Below are 18,353 nucleotides of genomic sequence, written 5' to 3' on the forward strand. Positions count from 1 at the left end.
CAGGTTAAACTCTTGAAGAAAAGGAAAACATTTGCTTCTGTTTTTTAGCGTCTAAATATTTTCCTCAGGCTGTCTTGCCTCCTTTGGGCCTGAAGTCATTATAACTCTGTCTCCTTACATGTTATCTAGGCTAATTCTACGTGAGATTGGCTCAGAAATATTTAAAATAAAGAACATAGAATTCCTTAAAATTGATTATGCTTGTAATTATTAAAATAATGAAATCAATGGAGAATTGTCCATTTTTCAAAATAAATGTGAATGTTTTTTTCTATTTAAAAAAAAGATTTTACTTATTTATTTACGAGAGACAGAGAGAGAGAGAGAGAGAGAGAGAGAGAGAGAGAGAGAAAGGCAGGCACAGACACAGGCAGTTGCAGGCTCCATATAGGGAGCCCAATGTGGAACTCAATCCTGGGTCCCCAGGATCAGGTCCCGGGCTGAAGGCAGGGCTAAACCGCTAAGCCACCCAGACTGCCAAGTCTGTCCTTTCTATACAAAATGGCCAGCATAATGATGGACTTGTTTTTAATAAGTAATTTTGGTCAGAGAGAAGTGAAAAAATGTGAGGCAATTATTTAATTGACAAGAGCTGACTACAGTTATCTTTTCTAATCTTTTAGTTATTGTCTCTTTCTAAAGTTCTGCTTGTAGACATGGAAAACTTTTGAGTGTTTTCAGTTTTAAATCTCTTTGGTATTTAGTCTGATAGATGGTGTTTTTAGGCTAGTAAAGGTCAGAATTGATAATGTACACAGAATCCACTGGGACTGAATCATCTTTAACTATTTAACATCCTGAAATTTATGAATTTAAGAGGCATTTGTTTCACCATTCAAATAGGAAATGCATGCCAGGATGTGCACTCTCTCAAAAGCACCAGGCTCGCAGACTATGGAACCCACAGTAAGCACACTTTGCCATCAATATTTAACTATGGGTGCTTGCAGAAAAAAAATGAATCACAGAGTAAGGCTCTCTGTCCTATACTTTTCAGAGAACATACAGGAAGACTATCTCTTTTTGATAACTTAACTTGAATTTTAATACCCACAAATTGATAATCCCATAGAACTGCCACAAAATCTATAATTTCAGATGTTTGTAATCTTAAATTGCATACAAATTTGGAGAGATCCTCCTTCGGTTTTCATAGTGAGTTAGATTCTTACTTTCCCTATTTGAACAGGAGTGTTATTTCCAGAACATGAATTATTGAATCTCAAGCGATTTTAGGCTGCCTTGCTGACTCAATAACTATAGTTTCATTGGACCTATCTTCAAACTGCATCAGATCATGGAGCAATGAAGCACAAAGCAAAAACACCAAGCAGAGTCCCATTTCTTCAACTCAATTGGAAAGAGGTAAATAGGAAAAATTCAAGTGCTGCAGAACATGAAAGAAAAAACACAAAGAATCTTCATCTTTTTTTATTTGCATTTTTCAAATCTGTCATTCTCCAGCACTCAAAGGCATAACATCTAATGCCATCATAATAGAGTCCAAATACATTACTTATCAAAAAGATATTCAAATAACTAATTAGCAAAAGAGACTTGTAATTTATTTATTTTTTAAGATTTTATTTATTTATTCATGAAAGACAAAGAGAGAGAGAGAGAGGCAGACACAGCCAGAGGGAGAAGCAGGCTCCATGCAGGGAGCCTGACATGGGACTCAATCCTGGGTCTCCAGGATCACACCTTGGGCTAAAGGCAGGCACTAAACCTCTAAGCCACCCAGGCTGCCCAACACTTGTAATTTAACACAGCAGACTGAATGCCTGAATTTATTGTCATTTTTTTCTGAAACAATAGTAAAATGATGGTAAATATATAAAAGAAGTATAGCCCTCTCCCAACATACACACACAAAGAATGGAAGAGAGCAAGATGGAAAGTACAAACATGGGTGGTATTTGGCTTTGTACAGAGGAGAAAGCTGAATGAAGTCTCAGGTTCCAATGAAAAAGGTACAGATAAGAACCAACCATATTCACTCTAAACCTAAATATTGGCTGATTCACTCACACATACACACAGAATGAAAGAAAGGAACTAATTAGAGGATTAATCTACCAAGTGCAATATAAAACTGAGAGGATTTCTAGAATAAAAAATAAGAAGTAGAAACCACCCCAGGTATTTTAAGCAAGAAGAGATTTCATACAACGAATGATATATCTACAGATCCAATGAAAAGAGAAAAAAGAACAGGTTATCGAAACTGGTTATCTCTAGATGTCCCTAAAATATAGCACTGGCTGGTTAGGAAAGCTCCCACTCCTGAGGTTATCACCAGAGCCATGGCCACAGCCATACCTGCCTCTGAACATAAGGAAGCTGAAAAGCTGATGCCTACATATACCTTTTGGTGATTAGAAAGTTAGGTGAGAAAGTCACTGATACTGGGCCATTTTGTGACACTCAGAAAACTAGAAACTGGAGACATCCTCTGCAAAATTCTAATCTTGACAGTGTTAATAGTTACCAAAGGAAAATGGAGTCTACTTCATTTATGCCATTCAAATATTGGAAAAATACATCTAAGAATCTAATAATCACACAGAAATAGTTGCAAGAAATTTTAGGAAATACAGTTTTTTAGCTGGGTAGTTAGGTGCTTACCTGAAGCTCCATTACTAAGAAAGAATAGATTTGAGGGGACAAGTAACTTTAGAAGGATATGAGGTTTGTGTTCCTTGAGATATTAAACCAAAATGGTTCTAAATTTAGGCAAGTGAATATAGGGGGATTAAGTAAAAGTCTACATACGTAACAGTGAGATTTCTGGCTCATTTCCTCCATTCAGCTTCCAGAATGCTGGAAGCTATGTGTAATGCAATGGGCATGATTACATTAGTACTTGGACAAATTAGCCCAAGAGAAAGCCACGGCATGTATTTATATTGGGGGAGCATATGACATGGTTAGCAGAAATCCCAAATTCCACACAATTGCACTACATTTATCATAAAGCCTACAATCAGATTTTAATGCCTCACAGAGACTTCCAAGCATATTAATCATTTCTTGAATGCTTTTAATGTGAAAGACCAAAATAAACAGGAAAACAACAACTAGCTAATTAACATCTGGAGAAGCAGAAACAATACAGAGAACAACCCAAACCAGAAATCAATTAGTATTATCATAGGTTTCAGATGGTAATTAAGAAGCACAGAAGAGTAAAAAAGAAACAATCATATAATGAATGACCTTTGGAAATTAAAAATGTGATATCTGAACTTTTAAAATTCTATAGAAGATGAGAAGATAATACTGAAGACTGACTCTCAGAAAGTAGAAAGTAGATCAGAGAGAAAGGAAAACAAATTGAAGAATCAATACCAAGTCCAATATCCAACTAAGCAGAAATCCAGAAAAAGAACACATATAGAAAAAGCGTAAGAAATTATCAAAGAAATAACAAAAAAATTTCCCAGAGCTAAAAGAAAGATACAACTTGCTATATTTAAAGGCTCTATTAGAGGTCATTGTAATGATTAAAAAAGATGCATTGATGGGAGCTGTGGTCCAAGATGGAGATTCAGGAAGACTCTGAACTCCCCTCCTCTGTGGACACACCAAACTTATACCTATTTATAGAGCAATTCTTCCTGAAGAAATGAGGGCTGACTGAACAGCATCAGCACAACAAAGATAGACTACCTAAGAGAACCTCAAGAGAAATGGAGACATGGTAATGAAGGGATCACCAGCTCCATCCCCAACCAATCCCCCAACACCATGAACTGCAGTGGGAAGGAATAGTACTGAGGGAGAGCAGTGGGAGTCCCTGGCTTGCACCCACTTCAGCTTCAGCTGTCTGGCCTGCATTCCCTTTGTACAGAGAGCCCTAGGACCTCCCCAGCCTGCATCCAACTTCAGCTCCCTCCAGCCACTCCTCTAGGGTGGCCCCAACTCAGAATGCCCTGGGACTCCAAGCCTATTCAACCAGCTAGCCAAAGTCACCAGGCACATACAATGCATATAGATGACCATATAAAGATCATTCTTTCAAGTTTAGAAGTAGCTGTTCAGCCTAGTTCATAGAATCAAACACAAAAAGTCAAGAAAAATGAAGAAACAGAGGGATATGCTCCAAATGAAATAAAACAAAACCTCAGAAAAAATAACTAAATGAAATGAAGATGAGCCATATACCTGATAATGAGTTCAAAGCTATGTTCATAAAGATGCTTACTAGACTGGAGAGAGGAGTGAATAAAATCAGTGAGAACTCCAGCAAAGAGAAAATATAAAAAGGAACCAGGTTGATAAATGCAATAACTGAAATGAAAAATATACCAGAAGAAATCAGTAGTATATTAGAAGATGCAGAAAAACAGATCAACAATCTGGAAGACAGGGTAATGGAAAGCACCTAGGATAAACAGTGAAAAGAAAAAAGAATTTTTTAAAAATGAGGAAAGGTAAGGATGTCTTGAAGTGAAAAAAAAAAATTTGCATTATAGGGGGTCACAGAAAGAGACAAGAGAAAAGAGCAGAAAAATTGATAAAATAATAGCAGAAAACTTCTCTAACTTACATCTAGATTTAGGAAGCACAGAGAGTTCTGAACAAGATGAACCCAAAGAGGACCACACCATGAAACATATAATTAAAATGTCAAAGATTAGGAACACCTGGGTGGCTCAATCGTTGACCATCTGCTCAGGGCATGATCCTGGAGTTCCAGATGGAGTCCCACATCGGGCTCTCTGCATGGAGCCTGCTTCTCCCTCTGCCTCTCTCTTTCTGTGTCTTTCATCAATAAATAAAATCTTTAAAAAATCAAATAAAATATCAAATATTAAAGATGGAAGGGCAACTAGTTATGTACTTTGAAAACTTTATAAGCCTAGCATCTGACTTTTCAGCAGAATCTTTGCAGGCCAGAAGGGAGTGCAGGATATATTCACAGTACTACAAAGGAAAAAAACCTGCAACCAAGAATGTTCTGAAATCTGTAAAAACAAAAATAAAAGGACTTAATCACTAAACATGACTTAGAAGAAACATTAAAGGGACTTACTAAAGTGAAAAATAAAAGGCCATAGTTAGAAAGAAAAAAATTTTGAAAAGAAAAAATTCCATAAGAGGAAACATAGAGTAAAGATAGTAGAACAATCACTTATAAAGCTAGTATGAAGGTTAAAAATTAAAGTAGTAAAATCAATTACATCAAAAAAATTAATTAAGGGGACTTACAAACTAAGATGTAAAGTAGGACAACATATACATAAAATGTGGAATCAGGTATTAAAAATGAGGTTCTTTTAGAATGTGTTCAAACTTAACTGGCCATGAACTTAATGTAGACTGCTGTATACTTAGGATATTATATGTGGCCTCATGGTAACCCCAAAGCAAAAACCTATTGTAGCCATGAAAAATAGCCAAGCATAATACTAAGGAAGCCATCACTCACAAGGAAAGAGAGCAAGAAAAGAAACAATAACAACCAGGAAACAAGCAAAATGCCAATTAATACACATTTATCAATCATTGCTTTAAACATAAATGGCCTAAATGTTCTAATCAAAACACAGGGTGACAGAATGGATGGAAATATTAGACCCATCTATCTGCTGACTACAACAGACTCACTTCAGACTTAAAGACATACAGCCTGAAAGTGAAGGGATGGTAAAAGAATTTCATGCAAATGGAAGTGGAAAAAAAAAGCCTGGGAAGCAAAACTTCTGTCAGCCAAAATAGACTTTAAACAAAGACTGTGACAACAGACAAAGGAAGGTACCACATAATGATAAAGGGATCAACCCAGTAAGGAGATAAAACAATCATAAATATCTATGCACCCAATGTTGGAGCACCTCTATACATAAAGCAAATATTAGCAGACATAAACCGAGAAATTAACCATAATGCAATAATAGCGAGTTTAATGCTCCACTTCATCAGTGGATAGATCATCCAGATAGAAAATCAGTGTCTTTGAATGATACATTAGATCAGATGGATTTAACATATATCCAGAACATTCTGTCCAGAAACAATAGAATATATATTCTTTTCAAGTGCATATGGACCATTCTCCAGGATAGATCAATATTAGGTGACACTACAATTCTCAATAAATTTAAGAAGAAGGAAATTATACCAGGCACCTTTTTTGACTGTAATCATGGGAAACTAGAACTCAGTTACAAAAAAAAAAACTGGAAAAAATGCCTACATATGGAGGCTAAACAACATGTTATTAAGCAACAAGTATGTCACATGGAGACAAATACGATACACTGGTATTTGGGATGAAGTGCAAGCAGCAACAGGAAAACTAATAGTCATACAGGTCTAACTCAAGAAACAAGAAAAATATCAAATAATCTAAGCTTACACCTAAAGAAACTATAGAAAGTATAAACAGAGCTGAAAGTTAGTAGAGAAAAGTAAATAAAAGACCAAAATGGAAATAAGAGAAATAGAGATTAAAAAAACAATAGAGGGATCCCTGGGTGGCGCAGCGGTTTGGCGCCTGCCTTTGGCCCAGGGCGTGATCCTGGAGACCCGGGATCGAATCCCACATCAGGCTCCCGGTGCATGGAGCCTGCTTCTCCCTCCGCCTGTGTCTCTGCCTCTCTCTCTCTCTGTGACTATCATAAATAAATAAAAAAAAATTTAAAAAAATAAAAAATAAAAAAAAAAATAAAAATAAAAAAACAATAGAAAAGGTCAGTGAAAACAGGAGTTGTTCCTTTGAGAAGGCAAATTATCAAAGTTAATAAAGCTTCAGCTAAACTCCTTGAGAAAAAAAGGGAGAGGAACCAAATAAATTAAATCCAAAATGAAGAAAAGAACCTACATCACAGAAATACAAAGGATTACAAGAGAGTGCTATGAAAAATTATCTAAGCATAATTATCTAAAATTATGCTAAGATATTGGACAACTTCAAAGAAATAGATAAATTTCTAGGATCATAAAAACTTTAAACAGTATCAGAAAGAAATAGAAAATCTGAATAGACCAATTACTAGTAACAAAATTGAATTGGTAAACAAAAAAATAGCAAAAAAAGTCCAGGACCAGATGTATTCTCAGGTGAATTCTACCCAACTTAAGAAAGATTAATACCAATTCTCTTCTGCTATTTCAAAAAATATAACAAAAGTTTCCAAACACATTTTATGAGGCTAGCAAAACCAGAAAAGAACACCAATAAAAGGGAGAATTATAGACTAATATCCCTGATGAAAATAGATGCAAATATCCTCAACAAAATATCAGCAAACTGCATTCAACAATACTTTAAGGGGATCATTTACCACAATCAAATAAAATTTATTCTGGGGTGCAAGGATGATTTAGTACCTGCAAATCAATCAATACACCATGGTAACAAAATGAAGAATAAAAATAATATGCTCATCTAAGTAGCTGCAGTTACATTTGACAAAATGTAACCTCCTTTCATGACAAAAACTCTCAATAAAGTGGATTTTCAGAGGGAACATACCCAACCTAATTAACCTGAGTTTTTCACCATTGAGTATATGCTATGTTTATGTCTGATAAACATACAAGTAGCATATACTCAATGGTGAAAAACTCAGAGCCTTTCCTCTAAGACCAGAAATCAGACAAAGATGTCCATTCTCACCACTTTTAGTCATCATAGTACTGGAAGTTCTAGTCACAGCCATTAGACAAGAAAAAGAAATAAAAGGCATCCAAATTGGTAAGGAAGGCATAAAACTGTCACTATTGGCAGATGGCATGATATATAGGAAATCTGGAAAACCCCAAAAACACCATCAAAAAAGAGAAGTAATAAATTTAACAATGTAGGATACAAAATTGAGAAATCAGTTGCTCTGTACACTAATAACAAAGTAGCAGAAAGAGAAATTAAGAAAACAATTCCAATTACAGTGGCTCCAAAAAGAATAAAGAATAAAATAGTTATGAATAAACTGAACCAAGGAGTTTAAAGAGCTATACCGAACAATTATAGAAGATTGATGAAAGTAATTGCAGAGGACACAAAGGAATGGAAAGACATACCATGCCATGGATTGGAAGAATAAATATTGTTGAAATGTTTATACTACTGAATCTATAGATTTAGTTGATGCTTGTAGAAATACCAACAACATTTTCCAAATAATTAGCCAAATAACTCCACAATTTGCTTGAATCCATAAAAGGCCCTGAATAGCCAAAACAATCTTGAGAAAGAACAAAGAAACTGGAGGTATCATAATCCCAGATTTCAAGATATATTACAAAGCTACATTTATCAAAACTATATGGTACTGGCACAAAAATAGACACATAAATGAACAGAACAGAAAGCCTAGAAATAAACCCACACTTACACGGACAAAGGAGACATGAATATATAATGGGGAAAAGATTGACTTTTCAACAAATTGTGTTGGGAAAACTGGAAAGCTACACACAGAAGAGAACTGGACCATTTTCTTATACCGTGCACAAAAAATAAAAGCAAAATGGAATAGAGACCTCAGTGTGAGACTTGAAACCATAAGACTTTTAGATGAACACATAGGTAGTAATCTCTTTGACATTAGCCTTAGCAACATTTTTCTAGATATGTCTCTTCAAGCAAAGGAAACAATAGCAAAAATAAACTACTGGAAGTACACCAAAATATAAAGCTTTTGTACAGTGAAAGAAACTATCAACAAAACAAAAAGGCAACATGAGGAATGAGAGAAGGTATTTACAAATGATATATCCGATAAGGGGTTAATACTCAAAATGTATATGGGACTTACCACCAGAAAAACAGTCTGATTAAAAACTGGACAGAGGACCTGATCTGACATTTTTTTTAAAGAAAGATACAGGTGGCCAATAGACATGAGAAGATGCTGAATGTCATGTAACTGAATCATGCAGAAAATGAAAATTAGAACCACAATGAGTTATTGCCTTACACCTGTCCAAATAGCTAGTATCACAAAGATAAGAAATAATAAGAGTTGATGAGGATGTGGATATAAAAGAACACTCATGCACTGTTGCTACTAGGAATGTAAATTGATGCAGCCACTGTGGAAAACAGTATGGAAGTTCCTCAAAAAAATTAAAAGTAGAAATACTGTATGATCCAGTAATTCTTTTATTAGGTATTTACCCAAAGAAAACCCCTATATTTTTTGCAGTATTATTTATAATAGCCAAGTTACAGAAGCACCTTAAGTATCCATAGATGAATAGTAAAGAATATGTGGTATAAATTTAAAATGTATAGTTCAACAATAAAAAAGAATGAAGTAGTCTTACCATTTGTGTCCACACGAGAGGACCTAGAGGGTATAATGCTAAGTGAAGTCAGTTAGTCAGAGAAACAAATACCATATGATTTTACTTATATGTGAAATCTGAGAAATGAAAAAAAAAAAACTGAATAAAGATGAAAAGCAGAAACAGACCTATAAATACAGAAAACCATCCGGTGGTTGCCATAGATGAGGGGGTTGGCAAAAAGGGATAGAGTGGAGTGGGAAGTATAGACCTCCATTTATGGAATGAGTAAGTCATGGGAGTAAAAGGTATAGTATAGGGAATGTAGTCAGTGGTACTGTAATGGTGTCGTATGGTGACAGAGGGTAGCCACACCTGTGGTGAGCATAGCCTAATGTGTAGAGTTGTCCAATCACTGTGGTGTACCCCTGAAACTAATGTTATATTTTGTGTCAACTATACTATGGTTAAAAAGAAACAGAGAAAAAGATACATTGAGATATACTGTCATTAATTTTCCTAAAACCAGAGATCGGAAGATGATGATGAGAGACATTGATGGACATATGAGGAGAAAAATCATACACTGCAGTGGAAAACAGAACAATTTGAATTTCTAGCAACAAAATCTGAAGGGGAAAGTAATTTCCAAACAAGAATTTAATGCCTAATGAAACCGGTCAAGCTGAGAGTCTGAACTAAATGTTTAGACTAAATGTCTGAACCAAAGACATTTCAGACATCCAAAGTCTTTAAAAGGTCACTTTCCAGGTATTCCTTCTAGCCCAGAGCTCTGAAAGATGCACTATATACTGCTTTATCTTACCTTTTCTTATAGCATCTTTTGGTAGCACAGTAATTAGTGGACATGTTAGTGACCAAGCTGATAAATAGCATTCTGAATTGTCACTGTCTCAGAGCTCTGTACATTACATGGACCTTTTCAGTTGTTGAAACAGATTTTCCAATCTCATATAGTAACTTCATACAGGCAGGTCTTAGAGGCTGCATGTACTAGTTGGTCACTATTTGAAGCTGCAACTAGATGTATTAATTTCAGCAAGGTTAGCTGTGACTATGGAGTTGTCCATGGTGTCAACTCAGCTAAAACAAAACAAAATTACAACCACTTTATGGAGAGCCATCTTCAGCAAAAACAAAAATTCTTTCTTCTTTCTCTCTCAGTCTTCTCCTACCCCATAACTAATATGATCAGAAGTAGGGATGCATTGGGTCAGCACCCAGCTCATAGAGTGTGTGTAGTAACTAACTGTGGACCAGCCAACTGCTGAACTCCCTGACCAAGGACTGCATGAAGGTGGAGAGAATTGCATGATTGGTTACCTTTTCTAATTCTGCAGTCTAGAGCAGTATGGGAAACGCACATATCAAGTGGCCATAAAGGCCACCCTAAATCACGATGAAACCAATGCATGTTTGGAGAAAAGTATATAGAAGGATATGAAAGAATAAAAGACTGAATTCTGACCTTAGCCTATAGATGACCAAGTATGATCTACAGAAGGTAATAAATCCCAGAATAAGTTTCCTGAAATATCACCATTATAATTCCATTATCTTTTTAAAAATATGTGACTTGTGTTATAATGTAAACTACATGTAGGTCATTTGTACTTCAGTGTCAATAAGTTTCAGTTCCATTTACAGGACAGATACAGAATAGAGCACATAGGTTGGTGCAAACAGGCAGAAATGAGCATGCAAACAAGAACTGAATGAGTCTGGGATGGGCTTCATTTTTGTAGCAGTGAGGGGGCAGGTCAACAGACCTCCATTGTATCAAGCTCCCCTCACATGCTTTGGGGCCACTCAGTGATCCAAACCAGCTACAAATTCTCATCGTGAAAATCAGTTTGTAGGAATGACTTTGTTGTGAGGAGGAATAGTGACAGGCAGGTGAGCTAGGATTTGTGTGGCTTCCAAATACTTATTAAACATGTGCCAAAACTCCCAGGTTGTATATCAACCAGCTGGGGATTACAGCTAGGGATTAATTTAGATTTGTGGAGAATCTAAGCTTCCATATCAGTCCCAAGTTACTGAAGAAATGGATTGTTAGGCATAGCTTTAGAGCCAGCCCAGGGACTGGACTTAATAAAGCATTTCAGAGGCACAGAGGTTCTGGGGTGATCAGGGTATAAATTCCTAATCCTTGTATACACATTTGATCATTTATTCAGCACCACAACTCATCATCACGAGGCATGCTGTGTGAAATGTTTCCCCTGACCTCCTGCATGGCCCCACCAGGAGCTCATTCAGATTGGCCTATTGGAAATCATCTGAATATTGCATTTCAGTGTTCACTTATACAAACACTGCCAAATGCTGGATATCACAGGAGCTTGGATCAATTTACCCTGTGCACTCTCATTTATATTATTGAAATTTAAAACTACATTTAGTTTATGAATACCAACATGTTATTTGGAAAAGAATAAAGCCTCATAGAAACTGCTGTCTTTGTCATTTTTAGCACAGTAAATAGGAGACGCACCTAAAATGTCAAGAAGTCAAGTCATTGTGAAGAGTTTCCTACTAAAGTGCAGTGAATTATTTAAAAGTCCTGGCATCCAAAGCGGCTAGTGTGCACCCTTCTTTCAGTCATGTACAAGTACTGCCATAGATGTGAACTCAAGTGTTCATTTTCACTGTCAGAATATCTCCATTAGAGCAAAATATAAAGACCTTGGTGAGTCAAATAAAGCATGAAAAAAACTGAGGGCTTAACATATAGGGAGAGAGGAATGCAGCTCATGCTGAGGCCTACCTATATCTTGGGCCTTTAAGGAATCTTATTTGAAAGGTTGGGGTTGTGACTTTATTTTATAATTGGTAAGTGTGAATTTTAATGCTCTGGTTCTTGAATTTGTACTAAGATCCACAATCATCATTTGTCCAATGACCCTAAGGAATTTACTCCTTTGGATTTTATCAAATGTTTTCCTATATATTGTCTTGCATTGCTGCTAATTCATTCCTGTCAGTATTTTTTGCCCTTTTGGTTCTGTATTAACATGCCCTGCATATCTCTACTCCCTCTCCTCCATTCCAGAGGACTATTATAGCATGTCCCCAGCACTCAACACGTTTGTTGATTGACATCATTGATACCCAAATGTTTCACGTCGATGACTATTCTTTTTGAGCTAAGCAAAATTATTGTGGAAACCAATACTAAATTTAACTATTGTTTAGGGAACTTTGCATTTTACTTCTGAAGTAATTGATTACATATTATATGTAAAGAAAATTGACATCTATAAACACAGAAGGAAAACAAAGAGTACCAACGATTTCCATTCTGATTGTCATGAATGCCTTACCTACATCTCAGTTTGTTTTGTGATAGAATTATCCTAGTGTAGTTTTATTACTTAATGTAGGGCTGAGCCTGATTAGGACTTAACAAATCTGGATTCTAGTTCCAATGCTATCACTGCCTTACTGCTTCTGTGAGCAAATCACTCTAACTTATTTCTGGACTTACTTTTACCCTTCATAAATTTGTCAGAGAAGAGCATGTTTAGGTTTTGCATAAGGTAATATGGATGGAATAAAGTATCTGAAAGAATTCTGAAATATTCAGCCAGTTTTGATGATATATTCTGAAATATCAGAATGAGCCTAATTTTTTTTTTAAAGATTTTGTTTATTTATTCATGAGACACACACAGAGAGAGAGGCAGAGACATAGGCAGAGGGAGAAGCAGACTCCATGCAGGGAGCCCAATGTGGGACTCGATCCTGGGACTCTGGGATCATGACCTGAGCCAAAGGCAGATGCTCAACTCCTGAGCCACCCAGGCGTCCTAAGCCTCATTTCTTTATATTCCAAGTTAGTGTAATCATTGTACAATATTTTTAAAGAAATGATCAATTAAAACTTTAAACGAAAATCCTTTATAAAGCAAAATATAACTCCCATTCATAAAGTAAATATAGGTCACTCATTCTATAAGAATTCTTAGTGCTACCAACTGTTATTTTTAGATATTTTTATCCATTAAGAATCAAAGAATGATTTTTCCCTTGTTAGCATAAAGGTGGTCATCCCTGCTTATATGGTGATCTTGCATTTCTATACATTCTTTGTTTTCCTTGCATTCATTGCCTTTCTGACCCTGCCTTTTATCACCACATTTCTCCTCCCTGACCCATCTCTTACACTGCACAACATGGATCTTCTGTTAGCATTCACCTGTCTTAGGAAAAGGAATTGTTTTTAGGAGAAAGGATGATGGTTTTGGCTCCACTGTGTCTTCCAAATAAAGTCTAAGCATTTAGTTTAGGATTTCAAAACTTCATCTTACCCTACTTCATCAGGCTTCACTCTCACTCTCTTACATCATTCTGTAATGCTATTAAATGCATTAAACGGATACATGATGATACTAATCCTAACTTTCTGTATTACTGTGGGCTTTGTTTGCTTTTCAGTCTTTATTTTCTGCTTCTTTATTTCCTTGTTTCTATCTCGACAAAATGTGGTGTTTAAAAGTTTTTATTTTATTTAAATTCAGTTAATTAACAAATAGCATATTATTAGTTTCAGAGGTAGAGTTCAGTGATTCATCAGTTGCATGTAACACCCAGTGTTCATTGGTGAGCCTAAGGAGGGCTCGCCACCTAGTTATGCCATCCCCCTACCCACCTCTGTTCCAGCAATTCTCATAGTTGAGAGTCTCTTATGGTTGGTTTCTTTCTTTGGTGGTGTGGTGTTCTATTCATTATATAGTCACAGGAGTGCCTAGGAGATTGTTCTTGGGCAATAATAAGCAACCCCTAGGAGCTGTTGAATTAAAGTGAATTGCTGGGCCACATTTTAGGTCTGGGTGTCAAACTTAATGTGTCAGGGACCTGGACAAGGGAGGTCTCCAGTCTTAGTGTGCTAGGAAAGAGTCTTTAAGTATGACTAGAAGGGAAGAGTCACACTGAGCAGTAAATGCTGGAACTCCCAAAACATGAGTTGCTAGAAATCAGTAGCAAGCTATGGCAGACACTTGCAGTCTTGAATATTGTTCTACAATGCTCAATAATTGACTGTTGTCTTTGACACACAGGATACACATTTGAAGCCTAAGGAGAGAGTCTATAAAACATAAGAGGAGTGCTCCAGAATTTAGGCAGATTTTAAAAACACGAAGGGTAAATACTACAGATTCAAATAAAAATTTCATTAAACAGTTTTCTTCACCTTTTGTTTAGGAAACAAAATCAAATTTGCAAAAAATATTTTCAAGTGAGACCAGGCACAGTATTTTTTTTTTAAATTATGACATGAAGGTATCTTTCCTTAGAAACAACATCTTCTAGCATATGGAGGCCTGTGAAAGCCACATCTGTACAAAGAAATAGGGGTGTTAAATTTTCTGTCCATGTGTTCTCATCTGACCTGCCTATTTGATTCATATTACCTGTATCTTCTCCTTAGATTATTAAAACGGGAAGAAAGTTTCACATTCATTCCTCGGTCCCGTGAAGAACTTCCAGACAACTTTCCAAAGGAAATCCCTGGAATCTGCTATTTCCTGGAGGTAAGGACTGGTCCTAAGCAGCCAAAGCCTTCTCTTTCTTCCTCGAGAATAAAAAAAGTTTCCTACAACATTGGCACCATGTTCCTCCGGGAGACAAGCCTCTGAGACCTACTGCAGATAAAAGACTCCTCCAAAAAGCACAAGCCCGAACATGGGTCATGACTGGAGAGTGGAAAGAGGTGGTTTCTCTTTCACTACCTTGCTGAGAACAAGCAGCAGAATTTCTGTGTTATGTTAGGCAATAATCCTAGAAAAAGGTGGATGATGACTGAAAAAAAAAAAAGAGAGAGAGAGGTGAGGGTAATAAGATGTGTCCATCCATGTAAGTGTTTTTTGGTCATATATATATTATATATATTTTAAGTACGGGCCCCCTTTCAAAACTAACCAATAAATAGATTCCGTGTTTTCTTGTTCGTCACACATACAGGTATTTTTTCCCATATATCTCTATCACTTTTGAGAGCCAGTTTTGATGATATATTCCTACATTTAGTGAGTTGGTATGTGAGGAATATTTTCTAATTTTGTTTTTTTGAACAGACATTTCATACATACATCATGGCAGTGTGGTCAACTTCCCAGCAGGAAGAACTGTAACTCAGCAAAATATTTTAGGGATATTACCTATTTTTATACATCTCTCTTCTTCTAGATAATTACATTTCACACAACATTACTCGATTTTCAGAATCTGCTACTGTGTAGTTGGTATATTATGTAACTGTAACCTATTAATCAAATATAGCTTCACTTATTTAGACAGATTAGTGCTTGGACTGAGAATACATATAACCAAGGACTTCAGATGCTGAGAAAGCATTGTATGTCTGCTTAGTAAATATATCCTTTAGATTTAATTAATGTAGCATGGAATGCAAAGGAAATAGAATTTCCTAATAACAGATTTATCTGTAACAAGGATTACAGAAAGGTCTTATTGCCATCTTCTAACAAATGTCATTTAAAATGAAATGTTTTGCTACAGTGGACCCTTTTCAACTTAGCATTTATAAATAGATAGCGTGTACAATGTACTCAACTATATTCTAATAAACAGAGTCCCCACTACATTATTACTCCTTCCCCTACCTTTCTACTTTCCCCACTGGATGCCTCCTAAGGGCTACCTGCCACTCTTGGGAGCAAATTCCTAGATGCCGTAGGACATTTTGCCAAGAATGTTGTTTCTTCTTGCAAAATAAGCAAGGATGGAGAAACCCTGTATTTTATGGCTTTGAGATTTAAAAAAAAAAAAAAGAATTTTTCTTCTGCAGTTTGATTGATGGGGCTCTTAAATTCAGTGAATCACCTTCATGAACACAGAGGTAGGTCTAGCCTCCAGGCCCAGCCATTGCCATAGTGACAGATAGGCTTCGATCACATGTGGTGCTAAAATGAAGACCTGTTCCCACTAATTAGCACCGCATGAAAATATTGTCACAGATGCACCCTGAAATTAGGAGTACAGTACATCTAGAGTTTTCCTATTTTGGATCTAATATAAACCAAGTTTCTACTGAGGTTAATGAACTGGAAATATTTGTTTCCTTGAAACCTTGAAGTGGCTCTTTACTCCAGACAGTATGCTCATTGAGAGCTTATGTCTATTGAATGTAATAGAGTGATTTCTCCAGTCAGGCATTATGGCTGCATTATGATTTGTTTGTAACATAACTCAGCTACAGAGCATATTAACTGGTGTCCAATGTAGTCTACGAGGTTTATTCATGTTTTCAAGTTCTCTAAGTGTGTAGCTAGAAAACATTTGTAGACATGCAAAGTATGTGTTATATAATAGTGACCATTCCTGTAATTGTTGAACTCTGTTTTCACCCCAAGGCTTATGAAGACACGAATGTAATACTTACTGTGCAGACAGGATCTAGACCATGAGCTCTCTGAATCCTTGCCAGTCGTTTCTCCTCCCTGGGCATAGGTCTCTGTTTTTAACAACATGGAGGCCAGAGGCCAGGGTGTTTATTTAAGTGGAGTTTTGTAGGTTGAGGTCAGGGTGCCTTCATGAGGATAGTTACAAAAGAATTTCTTCAGGGGCCTTGGAGGTTAACCCACTTCCTTCACTGGGAACAAGGGGGCAGGTTTATAGTCAGTGTGGGCAGAACAGGCTGCGAGCCCCTAAGTCCTCTTGCTGAAATCCGGCAACACTTTAACCATGTGCTCTGCACAGCACAGGGGCATGGAGAGAGAACCCAGCTTCCCTGAAGTCATTTATGCTTATTCTGCACAGGAGCTTAGAGCTTATTATGATAAAGTAAATCAGTAAACATTTTGGTGGTAAACAATGTGTTTTGTAACCATCAGGATTTCCAGTAATCATCCAATCTATTTCTCTGCTTTTTATAAAGATGTGTCTAAACAATTATTCTAAGTATATGATTATTCTTTCTATACTTAAGAATATCTGTGGGAAGCATATTTTAAAAGCATCATTGAAAATCTACTTCATTATCCAGTAATTGGTGATAGCGCCCAAGACACGAATTGTATATACATTCAATTTGTCAAAAGAATAACAAACTTTTAGCTTATATGGTTCTACTTAAAGAAGAAGTAGCCATTTACATTGTCACAAATATCACAATGAAAAATATACCAGAGATCTATTATATATCACAGGATGTAAACTACACTTTTCAAACAATGTAATCTAAATGTATCTTTGAAGCTGTAGTCTGTGACAATTGTCTAACCTGTTACCATTTTGCCAACCTATTACAGTTCATTATTAATTACCCTCTTGCTATGTGTTAGCAAGTTACTGCATAAAATGGCTGTTTATTCAAGCTGCACTCATAGAAGTTAGAAGCTGTGAAAAGCTATTATACTTTTATTTGTCCTATGTAATACAGTCTACGTATCCTCCATTTAGGAAATGTGACTGCAACAATGGATCATAGTTAGTACTTCATTTGACTAATATATGTACAGTATTCTTACCTAAAAATTACTGCAAACATGTATTTTAGTATGGCAGATTAAAAAGAATGTAAATGGATGTCCTATTAGAAGTCAAGTGTTATTAAATTAGGGAAATGGCTTTAACCCACTCTAAAATGGATACATTCAAATATAATTTGGCACTTACAGCTCCTCTAGATTAGTGTGCTTTGGGGTAACTAATTTGAAGAAGTCATTACATAACTAAGCATCAGTACCAGAGATCCACACTGACATCAGTATTATTTTGATAGAAAGTCGTCATCATTTGCAAATAAATCTGTAATCCAACAAAGTCACAAACCCCCCATATGTACCCCAAACAGTGCACAGTATGTGCTTTGGTAATCTTAATAAACAGGTAACATTAGCCATAATAAAAAAAGAATAATTCTCAGTGCCATGATAACACATATCATTGGATCTCTCATCTATGTAGTATGGTATAGTGAGAGAAAGAAGATAAAGAAGATAAAGCTTCTGTATAACAGGTGATTGTCTAAAACCTCTTTGATATTCATTTCTTCTACTTTAAATTATTTGGATTTCCCTTTTAACATCTGACTCTCTGAAGTCCAATGAGCTGTGACCTATTGT

General features: G+C 36.1%; 1 protein-coding gene across 1 annotated transcript in view; it reads left to right on the forward strand.

Moving 5' to 3' along the window:
- Positions 1-18,141, forward strand: part of GUCY1A2 (guanylate cyclase 1 soluble subunit alpha 2) — a 319,325-nt gene extending 301,184 nt beyond the window's left edge. Inside the window, exon 8 of the mRNA XM_072729914.1 lies at positions 14,696-18,141. Within this exon, the coding sequence (XP_072586015.1) occupies positions 14,696-14,903 (208 nt within the window). The 3' untranslated portion in view covers positions 14,904-18,141. The remainder of the gene's footprint in view (positions 1-14,695) is intronic.
- The last annotated feature ends 212 nt before the right edge of the window (positions 18,142-18,353 follow it).

Source organism: Vulpes vulpes, chromosome 12 (genome assembly GCF_048418805.1).
Source record: "Vulpes vulpes isolate BD-2025 chromosome 12, VulVul3, whole genome shotgun sequence".
Lineage (NCBI taxonomy): Eukaryota > Metazoa > Chordata > Mammalia > Carnivora > Canidae > Vulpes > Vulpes vulpes.